This window comes from Trichechus manatus, unplaced genomic scaffold (assembly GCF_000243295.1).
Source record: "Trichechus manatus latirostris isolate Lorelei unplaced genomic scaffold, TriManLat1.0 scaffold00038, whole genome shotgun sequence".
NCBI lineage: Eukaryota > Metazoa > Chordata > Mammalia > Sirenia > Trichechidae > Trichechus > Trichechus manatus.
In genome coordinates, this window is record NW_004443974.1 from 13,316,905 (window position 1) to 13,329,631 (window position 12,727).

Genomic DNA, 12,727 nt, shown 5'->3' on the forward strand with positions numbered 1-12,727 from the left:
ACACACACACACACACACACACACACACACACACACACGAAGTGTTGGGTTTGCCTGGGTCTGGTGCTTCCTGGCCCTTAAGGAGCAGGATGACACGGACTTGGTTTACCCTTGCAGTACCCAGAGGAAGCCTTAGTCTTAATCCCCTTGGAATGCTCCTCTCGGGTATTTTTCTTGCGGGAGGGCAGGCAGGGCAAAGGCAAAGGGCCCACCCTGTGACCTGGGTCTAAAGTTGCTCTTTGGGGGCATCCAGATGATCTCGGGATGGGTTTCAGCAAGGTGAGATTTCTGGCCTGAGCAGCTTCATTTTGTGGAGCCTGGAGAGCATTGTGTGGCAGGATCAAGGCTGGGAACAAGGTCTTTGCCGGAGCTCCTGCTGTTGCGCCTCACCTGGCAGTTTTTCTCAGGCTCAGTCTCCTCCTTCTCCCACTTTTCTTCCTCCTATTCCTCTCCTGGAGTCCCTTTTCCTTCTCACAGGAGACACTTCCTGTCGGGGAGCCCCAGGAGTTGCGTCTTTAGATAATGCTCTGCGTCTCAAGCTTCTGCCTTCTTCCCAGCCCTGGAAGCAGAGCCTTCACGTGCTATGGTCTCCTAGAGTGGCCGTGCTTCAAGTGGTAGGGGGTGCGCTGGGTCCCCGTGTGCATTCACTCATCTTTCCCTCGCCAGAGCTTTGGACAGAGTGAGTTTTGTTATTTTACAGACAAGGAGGTCAAGACTCAGAGGAACTAAGTCTTTTGCCCAAAGTTGTACAACTGCTAGGTGGCAGAGCCAGGACTCAGCTCAAGTCCGTTTGCCTTGACAGCCTGTGTTCTTCCTACCCCATCTTCCATTGCCTGCTGCTTTTTCTCAAGATTCTCAGGGTTGGGGGGCATCAGAGTCACCTAGGGAGCTTGTTTAAAATGTTGTTTCTCCTGGGTCCCACCACCTCTTAAGGGCTGGGCCCTAGAATCTGCACTGTGAAGAAGCCCCCAGGTGGTCCTGAGGCTGGTGGTCTGCAGACCACACTGAGAACCACTGCCCAGGGATGATTGTTTCAGCCCTGGTCCTCACCGCTGACAAAGGATTTCATAGCCTCTGGGTGGTCTGCTCTGTGCTTGGAGGCATTTGTGCTTGTGGCTTAGTTCTCACCTAGCTCTGTTTTCCTCCTGAATTCTGGGAGGTGGAGGGTTTCTGTGATGGCAGGTGTGGTTTTGGGAACTATAGCGCACGAACTCTATGCCAGGTGTTGTATTTGACACACGGTCAATAACCTCACAATAACCCTTTGAGATAGGTACTATAACATTTTCAATTTAGAGTTGAGGAAACTGAGGCTCAGAAAGGGAAGATCATTCTCCCAAGGCCACAGTGAGGAAGTGCTGAAGCTGGTATTTGAGTTGCTTCACTCTGAAGCCTGAGCTCTTACCGACTCTTCTTCCATTATAGCCCTGTTAAAGTGGTTGTGTTATTTGGGTGGTTCTGGGAGGGACAGAGTAACCTTTTTCTTACCTTTTACAATCCTCAGAAGCCACACTCTAAGGAAGGCCTTTTGATTTTTTCCAAGTATTTTTTCTACTCATGAAGGTAAATTTAAATAATAGAAGAATGTATAATATAGACAACCCTCTACAGACTTAGATATCTTCAGACCTAACCAAATATAGTTCTAGGTATGGAGCAGTTCTACTCTGTACACATGGGTTGCCATGAGTTGGAATCAACTCCTTGACAACTAGGAACAACAATAGCCTTCCAGAATTATGTGTATACATGGATGTTTACTACTAATGTAATTTTTTGAACAAGAATGGGATCATACATTTTATATACTGCTCAGCTTCTTTTTGTACTTAATATCTCTTGAACATCTTTTGGGTCACTATACACAGATCTGTGAGGTAAGGGTCATTTATTTGTACTTTAAATTGCAGAACAGAGGCTTGGGCTAAATAATTTGCTTGAGGTCATGGAATTATTTGGTGCTAGGACTGGATTTGATCCGAGGTCTCCCTAACTCCAGAGCTCTTGCTTTCTACACCCCTAGATCTGCCTGTCACTGAGGGGAGAATGGGAGCTCTCTGGGTTGCTCATTTAGCCCCTCTTGGACAGGGATGCTCCAGCCCTGCCTGGGGACCTGGTCCCAGTTCTCGCCACCTGCCTGCACCTTGTAGGAAACAACAGGCCTGCATCTCATCCTCTTCTGCGTCTTCCTGGGGCAGGACACGGCCAGGCAGACATGGGGCTTCACATTCTGCAGTGCCCTCAGAGATGTGCAGTCCACCAGTGCTGCTGCCTGGTGAGGAGCAGGCAGGGTGGAAGGAGCTGGGTCTCCTGCCCTGGTAATAACCAGCACAGTGACTGCTGCGACCGCAGGCCTGCAGCAAAGGTACAGGAAGAGGGCCAGCCAGGAGGGTAGAAATGGGTGATTGCTTTTGGTAAATTTTTTTCATGATGAAATAGTTTAAGCACACAGAAAAGTATGAAGAAGACTAGAACAGATACCTTTGTAGCCAGGACTCAGCTTTGTCAGACCTTAATGTTTTGCAGTAATTGTGTCAAGGGTTTGTGTGTGTGTGTGTTTTATTAAATACACACACACACATACACACACAGACATATGTATATATATTTTTTAAATAAAACATTTCAGGTACAGTTGAAGCCCCCTCCCCAATCCCATTTTCTTCCCTTCCTAGAGGAAATTACTATCTTGATTTTGGTGATATCCATGCGTGTTTTTAATACCTTCATTACCTTATAGAAAACTTTATGTAATGTCGATCATTCTATAGCTTTTTTGGGGGGAGGGTTCAACATCATTTTTGAGGTTTATCCATGTTGATACTTGTAGCTAAAGTTCATTAACTTTAATTGCTTTCAAGCATCATCGTATGAATAGAACAGTTTGTCTTTGCTGCTGTTGATGGATTTCTAATGTTTTGTTAGTATGAACAACTCTTCAGTGAGCATCTTTGTTGTTTGTGTCTTCTTATGCAAGTGTGAAGAGACTCTCTAAGTTCTGTACCTAGGAGAGAGCTTACTGGGTCATCGGGTTTGTGCATCTCAACTCCTCATCCAGGAATCCAACATTTTTCTCAATCTTAGTGAATGAAATGGTGTCCGATGTTTTTTTAATTTGCATTCCTGGATTACTAATGAGACTAAAGAATTATTTCGTACGTTAATTTCCATTTGTGTTTTTTTCCTGTGAATTACCTATTCCTGTATTTTGCCATTTTTTTATTGGATTGTCCTTTTCTTATATTTTTAGGAGTTCTTTATTTATCCTGAATATTAATTCCTTGGTGGTTATGCCTGTTGGAAGTATCTCCTCCCTGTCTGTGACTTCCTTTCCCTTGTTTATCATGTTCCTTGATGTGCATACTTTTTAACTTTAATGTGATCAGTGTATCAGTCTTTTTCTATAAGGGTTTGTACTTTTTGAGATAAGAAACCCTTCCCTATTTTAGAGACATTAAAATAGTTTCTTAGATTTCCCTTTAAATGGTTTCAGATTCTGCCTTAGTCTTTTATTCCTTGGAATTTATTTTCATGCAAGAGGGAGCTAGGGGCTACACTTCTTTTCATGTGAATAACCAGGAACCAGCACCGTTTACAGAAGCCCCTTCTTTGCCCGTGACCTGCAAAGCCAGCAGTGTCATGTATTAAGTTTCCAGAAATGTGAAGGTCTTTTTCTTCTGAGCTATCTCTTCTTCTTCTTTTTTTTTAAAATTGTACTTTAGATGAAGGTTTACAGAACAAACTAGCTTCTCATTAAACAGTACACAGATTGTTTTTTGACGTTGTTACTAACCCTATGAACGTCAACACTCTCCGTTCTCGACCTTGAGTTCCCGATTACCAGCTTTCCTGTCCCCTCCTGCCTTCTTGTCCTTGTCCCTGGGCTGGTGTGCCCCTTTAGTCTCATTTTGTGTTATGGGCCTGTCTAATCTTTGGCAGAAGGGTGAGCCTCAGCAGTGACTTTATTACTGAGCTAAAAGGGTATCTGGGGCCATACTCTTGGGGTTTCTGCAGTCTCTGTGAGGCCAGTAAGTCCGGTCTTCTTTTGTGAGTTAGAATTTTGTTCTCCATTTTTCTCCAGCTCTGTCTAGGACCCTCTGTTGTGATCCCAGTCAGAGCAGTTAGTGGTGGTAGCCAGGTACCATCTAGTTTTCCTGGACTCAGTCTGGTGGAGGCTGTGGTAGTTGTGGTTCATTAGTCCTTTCGACTAATCTTTCCCTTGTGTGTTTAGTTTTCTTCATTCTTCCTTGTTCCTGACGAGGTGAGACCAGTGGAATATTTTAGACGCTACTCACCAAATTAGAATGTAGAACATTTTCTTTATGAACTATGTTATGCCAATTGAGCTAGATGTTCCTTGATGGGCTGTCTCTTCTTGACTTATTGTGGTCGGTCTCCCTATCCCTACATCAATACCACATTGTTTGAATTCCTGTAGCTTTATAATAAGTCTCAATATCTGGTACTTCCTCCTTCTTCCCCCAGATGTCTTAGTTATTCTTGATCCTTTGAAATGATTTTTTAAAAATCTTTTTTTCTAAATCATCTATTTGAGACCAAATGGTCAACAATTTTAAAACAAAGATGGAAATGTAAGGAGGCAGGGGAACTAGATTAATGGAAACAGAACAACCAGAATGGAAATACTGAGAATGTTCACAGATTGTGAAGAATGTAACCAATGTCACTGAACAATTTGTGTAGAAATTGTTGAATGGGAACCTAAACTACTGTGTAAACCTTCACCGAAAACATAATAAAATGTATGTTTTTTAAATCACAAAAAAAAAAAACCTTTTTTTCTTAATTACCTGACTAACACAAAGCTTATAATAGAAAATAGAGGTAAGTTTGAGGTGAAGAAAAGTATTAAAAAAAGCCTGATTATTTAAAATAATAATAATAAGATTTTTGAGTCTGTGTGTGTGTGTATGTGTGTGTGTGTGTGTGTGTGTGTGTTAATTTATGGCAAAAGGGTTACGCTACTACAGTTTTGTTACCTACTTTTTGCAGTTAATATGCTTTGCCCATTTTTTCATGCCATCAAGTGTTTTGCTCTAGCGTGTTTTTATCACTGCATAGTATTCCATCATATGATCATTTAATAAGTATGTAACTAATCACCCAATAATGGGCAGCTGGGTGGTTTCCAGTTTTCCTGGGGTATAAACAACACTGTGATGAACATTCCTATAATGGGTTCTTTGTCCTAGAGTATTTCCCAAACGATTACCCTCCTCCCTCCCACCACCTCTCTCTTTTGGACTCAGCTCAGTTCAGCAAGACTTTAGCCTTCAGCCTTCTGTATTCAGGGCTTTGCACAGGGACCCGGGATGAATCTGAAATGGTCTATGTCCTGAAAGAGCTCCCCGCCTCTATCCTCACCGCTCTGTGGTCTCTTGCCCACTGCCTCCTGAACTTTACCTGGGTGTAGCCAGAGGTCTACCTCGAAGGTAGGTGTTAATTCCCGACCTCTAGGATGGTACCGGGCCCAGGTGAAATGGACGCAAGAGTTCTGGAAGGAGGAGAAATAGCTAGATCAGAGCCCAGAAAAATGTAAGGCACATTACCTTTTTATCTTTTTTCAGCTATCCTGGTTTCAGACTCTTTTATCTTTGTCCTTTATTCGGGATCCTCTCCAGATTCTCTATCTCTTGGGGTGGAGACCTGACGTGACCTGACTTCTTAGCATCCTCCTCAAACTGCCCTTTCAAAGCTAGAAAGAATGCCTGATCCCCACACCTGGGGGCTGCTTGCTGTTTCTTTCTTTCTTTGAAGCTATATTTGTTTTAAATTCTATTGCTGTCGTGTGCCATTGAGTTGATTCTGATGCATAGTGACCCCTGTGTGACAGAGTAGAACCGCCCCATAGGGTTTCTCAGGCTGTAATCTTTATGGGAACTGATCGCCAGGTCTTTTCTCCCGCAGAGCTGCTGGGGGGTTTGAACTGCTGACCTTTCGGTTAACAGCCAAGCACTTAACCATTGTGCCACCACGGCGCCTATTAAATTATATACTATTTTTTAATCAGAAAGGTAATGCATGCTGGCAACAATTTCAAAGTTTCATTTTTAGATTTCTGCCTCCTACTCCCACTCCAAGAGATAGCCCCTCCTCATAGTGCAGGGAGGTCAGGGGTTATCAAAATGGGATTGTATTTTATTATTATCCTGGATCTCACTTTTTTCCAAAATGGCAGTACATACAGAGTTATGTCATTCCCCCCAAAAGGCTCTGTCACATCCTAGTGACGACTTTACGGTACCGAGATGCGCTTATTGCCCACGCCTTGTGTGCCCCGTAACTCTGTGTCTTCCCCAGGTGTCTGTGACTCTCTGGGTTTTCCTTCTTCCTCGAGTTCTTACTGCTCTGATGGCACACACTTTTCATTCACTAGTCAAGTACCTCCTGAAGACCAGAAAGCTCGAGGGGGGCTCGTCCGCTTCGATTTTGCTCTCCTCCACTCACTCATTCCCACCTCAGGCCCTGGCACTGAGCCTGGCACATAGCTATGTTGAGTATTTCAGGCCCTGGCCTTTGAACTCTCTGAGAGGCAGGACCTATCTTTAGCCCTAGTCCACACATGGGGGAACTAAGACTCAGAGAGATAAAGTCACCCACCCAACATCACTCTGCTAGTGAGTGGCAGAGCCCACACTGAACCCAGGCCTGTCGCTCCACCACCGACTCGTGTTTTCACTGCTGTATAGGGCTGCCCAGGGTCACACATACAAGTGGCTTGGGAAGCCTCATTTCTATGATCTTTGTATCCTGGGAGCTAGAAGGGCATCTGATACCATCCTCGTTTTATGGATGGGGAAGCCAAGGTGCCAAGAGGGGAGGCGTGGCCTGGCTTCTGAACAGTGCCTTGTTCTCTTCACTGCACTGTATACAGGAACGGTCAGGACAAGGGGTGTCTGTGGTGGTAGGGAGGACTTTGGGGCCAGAGCCCTGCTGTCTCTCCTGGGTGTGAGCTGCAAATTATTGGGGAGGAAGGAGCCCCGGTTGGGCAGACCCACCCCTTGGTACCTTGGCCTAGCTTCTGCAAAATGTGGGCACATCTATGGTAGATTCTCTGTTCTTTTCCAGATGGGGAAACTGAGACCCTAGGTGGGAAGCCAGTCTACACCTCTACTAAGAGGCAGTGCTGACCATGGAAGGCTTTCCAGGGAGAGGTCAAATGAACTGCCTGGCAGGAAGCTTCCTGAAAAGGGCATTTTCCATAACTGAGAGAAAAGGTCCCCCCACTCCCTTGAACCTGTCCCACTCTCCTTCCTGTGCTTTCCTGACCACACCCAGGCATACCTCAGGGATAGTGGCCCCAGTGAGTCTGTGCCATCTGAATGGCCCCCTTCGGAGTTGTTGTTTGTCTAGGCTCCGTAGCAGACCTGAGTTGGAAGGCTGTCTCTGTCAGACTGTGTGAGGTTGGGCATATTACTCTCCCTCTGAGCCTCAGTTTCCCCATTTATAAAATGGTCATGAAACAATGGATACCTCCTACCTTGGCAAGGAAGGTTATTTATTATTCACTCATCCATTTGTTTATTGACTCAGCAAATTTTTTTTCTTTCTTTTTTTTTTTTTTTTGCTGTTATTGAGAATATACACAGCAGAACATACACCAATTCAACTATTTCTACATGGAAATTTAGTGACATTGATTCCATTCTTCAAGTTGTGCAACCATTCTCACCCTCCTTTTTCGAATTGTTCTTTCTTCATTAACACAGATTCACTGCCCTCTAAGTTTCCTATCTAGTCTTTTGAGTTGCTGTTGTCCATTTGATCCCGTATAGATAGTTCTTAAAGGAACACAGTGCTCAAGTCGGACACTGTTTACTAGTTAAGCTAAACTATTGTTTGGTTTTAAGAAGACTGCAGGGGATGTTTCTGGTTTAAGGTTTAAAGGGTATCTCAGTTTTGGGGGTTCATCCAGCCTCACTGGCTCCAGAAAGTTTGGATTCCATGAGAATTTTAAATTCTGTTGTGCATTTTCCCCCTTTTGATCAAAATCTCTTATAGAATCTTTGAACAAAACATTGAGTAGTGGTAGCCGGGCACCATTCAGTTCTTCTGGTCTCACGTCTAATTTTTGAGTACTCCTGTAGTCCAGGTATGAAGGAAGGTGCTGGGGACTTGGGAAGGAAGAACGCTCACTCCCTACCCCTACTGAGCTCACTGTCATGTGGGGAAAGACAAGTAACAAGACAGTTAGCACACAGTGTGACAAGAACTACTCTTTGGAGCATAGAGGGATGACCCCAACTCAGACTTAATTCAGGGCAGGGTGACACCCTGAAAAAACAGATATTTTACTGGGCCCTGAAGGATGAGAAGGAATTAGCTAGGTGAGGAGGAAGGGGAGAGTCTAGTACATTCTGCCTGTGAGGAACTGAAACATGACTGGGAGTTCATGGGTAGGAGCAGGTTGGTGGGGAAGGGAGCAGAGAGATGAACTGCCCCTTGAATTTGAACTTTATCTTGGGGACAGGATAGAGTTGTCTGCAGAGGAATGGTAGGATCCTGTTCTTTTCCACTTAAATTTCAGTTGTATCTTTATTTGTTCAAAGACCGTTTCCGCTTGCCAGGCTGTGAGCTCTAAAGACGGGGAACTTGATTCTTTGTTCAGTGCCTGACTTGTAGCAAATGTTTACCAAATTTTTTTGATAGGGTGGGTAAAGGAGTGAGTAGACTTGCATCTTGAGAAATTGCTTTTGCTGCAGTGAGGAACGTGGATTTGAGGGGGCAGAATGAGAGGTCAAGAGCTCCATTAGGAGACCTTGTTAGCCATTGGTGAGGGGGAAGACGGCTTGACCTGGGAATGACTGCTAGGGATGGAGAGACATGGATGGACTTGGGAGAGATTGTGGAGGTAGAATGCATAGACATGGGGATGGGTTGGATGTGGGGAGAGGGAGAGGTCTGGGGTGACTCGTGATTTTCTCAGTTGGCTGCCCAGGTAGATGGAGGATCAGTGACACAGGATGGAGGAAGAAGCACAGGTCTGTGGATGGGAGAGGGTGTGTCCTGTTCTGGATGTTGGTGGCCCCTGGGACATTGAGACCGTGTTGACTAGGCTTAAAGCTCAAGGAGTCATCATCCCACAACTCATGGGTGAAACTGGGATCCTGGATGAGATCACTGAGGAAGGGTGGAGGGAGGAAGGAAGGGAGTCTGGCTAGAGCCTGAGGGGTGGACTGTAGAAGAGGAAGGCCAGGCAGGAGCGTGCAGGGTCTCAGGATGGGGGAGGAGTCAGGTAAGCGGAGAATGGATTGAGGTCTGGTGGATTAGGAACAACAGTTGGTGACCTTGGCTGGATAGTTTGAAGGACAGACTGGGGCAGAAGCCAGATCACAGTGGACCAAGGAGAGAGACAGCTTCTTTCTGGATATTTGGTCATGAAGGTCGGAGAGCCATGCAGTGAGCAGCCACAGAAGGTTCCTGGGAGGGTTGCCATTTTTCCAAGACCAGGTAGACTTGAGGCCACTTAAATGCTGATGGGGGAGCCATTGGCACGTGAGGTCCTTGAGGTGGTGGGAGACGGTGGAATCAGGGATGCTGGATGAGTGACACTTCACAGAAAAGGACAGGTCTAAAGAACAGGTGAGGCTGCAGTGGGGAGCTGAGTGACTGGATATGCCTTCCTTTCTCTGTGGGCCTGGAGGGAGCTCACCAGGGAAGGGGAGGGTGTGTCACAGGGAGGGAGGCATTCTAGGGAGCCAGCTGAGAAAGGGACTTGCCCAGGGTTATACTGCAAATGAGCGCCTGATTTGCAGAATGAGAATAGAGCACAGGCTCTGAGTGGAGGAAGCAAAACTTACATCCTCTCTGGCAATGAAGCCTTAGACAAGTGTTGCCTTTTGCCTCTGTGTGCCTCAGTCTCCTCAGAAGGAAAATGAGGACAGTGACAGAGCACCCTCAGGGTGGCTATTGCACAGTATCCCATCATCCTCACATGGGATCGGAGTTCAAGTTTACTGACTCCTGCCCTACTGTGGGGGTCTCCCCTGCCCATAATAGCTGGAGGGGATAGTTTTAGGACAGTAGACCCAATAAGGACTCACATTTCTAGCTGATCACTCACTGAATGGCAAGGGGAGAACGTGGTATTTATGGAACTCTGCCTGTGTGCTGGGAGAACCTGCCTGGCCCCAGTGTTTGCTCCACTAATGGCACGCACCGTTAGTAGAGTGGTTCAGAGCGTGGACTGCTGAACCAGATCACCTGGCTCCACTACTTCTGAGCTGCAGACCTCTGGGCAAGGTAGCTCCTATAGGGCGTCAGTTTCCTCATCTGTAAAACAGGAAGAGCCCGTGCTGTTGAGTTGATTCCGACTCATAGTGACCCTAAAGGACAGGGTAGAACTGCCCCATAGGATTTCCAAAGAGCAGCTGGTGAATTTGAGCTGCCGACCTTTTGGTTTGCAGTTGTAGCTCACCATAGCTCTTAACCATTGCGCCACCAGTGCTCCCAAAATGGAAAGAGTATTTACAAATGGTTGTGAGGGTTAAATGAGCTCATAGCAGCAGTGCTCAGAGCAAAACCTGTAGTAAGAGTGGTTCCTGTAGAGCAGTTCCTGCAGTAAGCAGTGTATGGGTGTTGCCTGTTGTTCAAATTTGCAAAATGAGAACAAACCAAAAAACCACTGCTGTGGAGTCAATTCCAACTCACAGCGACCCTATAGCACAGAGTAGAACTGCCCTGTAGGGTTTCCAAGGCTGTAATGGAAGCAAACTGCCACATCCTTATCCTGTGGAGTGGCCGGTGGGTTCGACCGCTGTCATTTCAGTTAGCAGGCAGGCACTTACCTACTATGCCGCGAGGAAACTTGGGTAAATCAGAATAGGGGTTCCAAATGGCCAGTACTGGGTCCCCTGCACTCACGAGCAGCCTGTGACTTGGCAGATGAGGAAACTGAGGCCCAGGGAGAGGAAGTGACACAGCTGGGATTCTTGTCTCTGTTGGTAAGCTCTCCCCAGTTCTCAGAAACAGTTTAGGGTGTGAAATTTTCTCCGTGTGCTACTCTGCTTGCCTAAGTTGTTCTTAAATCTCAGCAGCTATGACCAATAGTCTCACCTGGCTCATGGTGAGCCCTGGGGTGTGGGGATGGAGTTTGTAGCGGCTAGCTAGTATTTTGTGCTTCTTACTGTGCAAAGGTGCTGGGAGACAGCAGGGAACAGGCAAATCCAGTCCTGCCCTCTTAGAGCCCAAAGTCCAGGGGGTGACAGACAGGTAACCAGGCAGTTTCACCATGGAGGGATCATGGTGGAGGTATGGGTGCCATAGGCTACCCAGGACAATGTCAGGGAAAGCTTTCTGGAGGAAGTGAATGCTGAGCTGAGACCTAATGGACAGGTAGAAGATAGGCAGATGGTGCTGGTGCCAGAGGTCCTGGGGAGCTGGAATGGGCATCAGAGAAGGTGCTGGTTCCTGGTGGAGGGATGGAAGGGAAGCCCTGGGCCCAGAGGCCCCCTGGCCTGAGCCACAAGCACCTTACTTTCGCCCTCTGCTCCTTCCCATCCAGATTGAGGCCCTTCCACCAGAGCTCTTCCAGTACTGGAAGCTGCGGGCCTGCATCTTGGCAACAAGGTGCTGCAGTCACTGCCCTTGCATATGGGCGAGCTGACCAACCTGACCCAGATTGAACTTCGAGACAACTGGCTGGAGTGCCTGCCCGTGGAGCTGGGCGAATGCCCGCTGCTCAAGCATACTGGTCTGGTGGTAGAAGAGGACCTGTTCAACACGTTGCCACCCGAGGTGAAGGAACGGCTCTGGAGGGCCGACAAGGAGCAGGCCTGAGTGCTGGCAGGCAGCTGGAGCATGGGGCTGGTCCAGAGCAGCCGTCATGGGACCAGCAAGGAGTCCTCAGGCCCAGGAGGGCAAGGCTTTGCTCTTCCCAGAAGTCCAGGGATGGGCAGCCCAGCCTCTTGGCTGAGCAGGATCCTGGGTGGATGTGAGCTGGGCCAGGGCGAGTGGACAGTACCAGAGGGGTGGCCCTTTTTCTCCCTCTGATAGTCACGCCCCTCCCGGCCCCGCCCCCCCACCGCAACCTCCTCCAGGGCAGACGCCTGTTGGGGGAGATCTAAGGACTGTGCAGTATTTGGACAATCAGGGCCTCCTCACTGGAGGCCATTTCTGCCCCCTTGGCGGATCGAATGCCAGAGGTCCAGGGACATCTACGTAGCTCTTGGTATTTCTTTTTCTCTACATCCCACCTCCACCTCCTCCGTCCTGATAACTTACACATTCCCAAGGAAGTTCGACTCAGATGGAGGGTGCTTATGGAAGGGTGGGCTGTGTCTCCACTTTGTCCATTTTATTTAGTGATGCAGCTGGCATTTAGTGCCCACCCACATTTGAGCAGAGGGGTCCTAGGTGAACGAGCTGTCGGATGGTCGCCTCCACTGGTGCCAGGCTGAGCTCTGGCAGCACAACCCCTGGGAGAGCAGGCTGCCAGGTGGAGAGGCCGGGCCTGGGGCCTGCGTCATCAGTTTTTGTAGTGATTTCAGATTTTTTTTTTTTTTTTTTCAGTACAAAATTTTTTTTTTTTTTTTAAAGCTTTGACAATGGATGGTTTGGGTATTAAAAAGAAAACTTAGAAAAAAGGACACTAAAGCTCAGTGAGTTGGAGTCTCAGGGTGGGGTGGCAGTTTCCCTTGAGCAAAGAAGCGAGACATTGAATTGTATTTCCTTTTCCTGGGGTGTGGGGCGCAGGATGTGTTCTGAT

General features: G+C 47.2%; 1 protein-coding gene across 4 annotated transcripts in view; it reads left to right on the forward strand.

Annotated features, from left to right (window-relative positions):
* Positions 1–11,962, forward strand: part of LOC111820450 (nucleoporin NUP188 homolog) — a 39,295-nt gene extending 27,333 nt beyond the window's left edge. For all 4 annotated transcript variants that reach the window (XM_023730794.1, XM_023730795.1, XM_023730796.1 and 1 more), the window contains one exon: positions 11,525–11,962. Coding sequence is in view for 1 of the 4 variants with exons in the window: in XM_023730793.1 (XP_023586561.1) it covers positions 11,525–11,626 (102 nt within the window). In the remaining 3 variants the exon portion in view is untranslated. The remainder of the gene's footprint in view (positions 1–11,524) is intronic.
* The last annotated feature ends 765 nt before the right edge of the window (positions 11,963–12,727 follow it).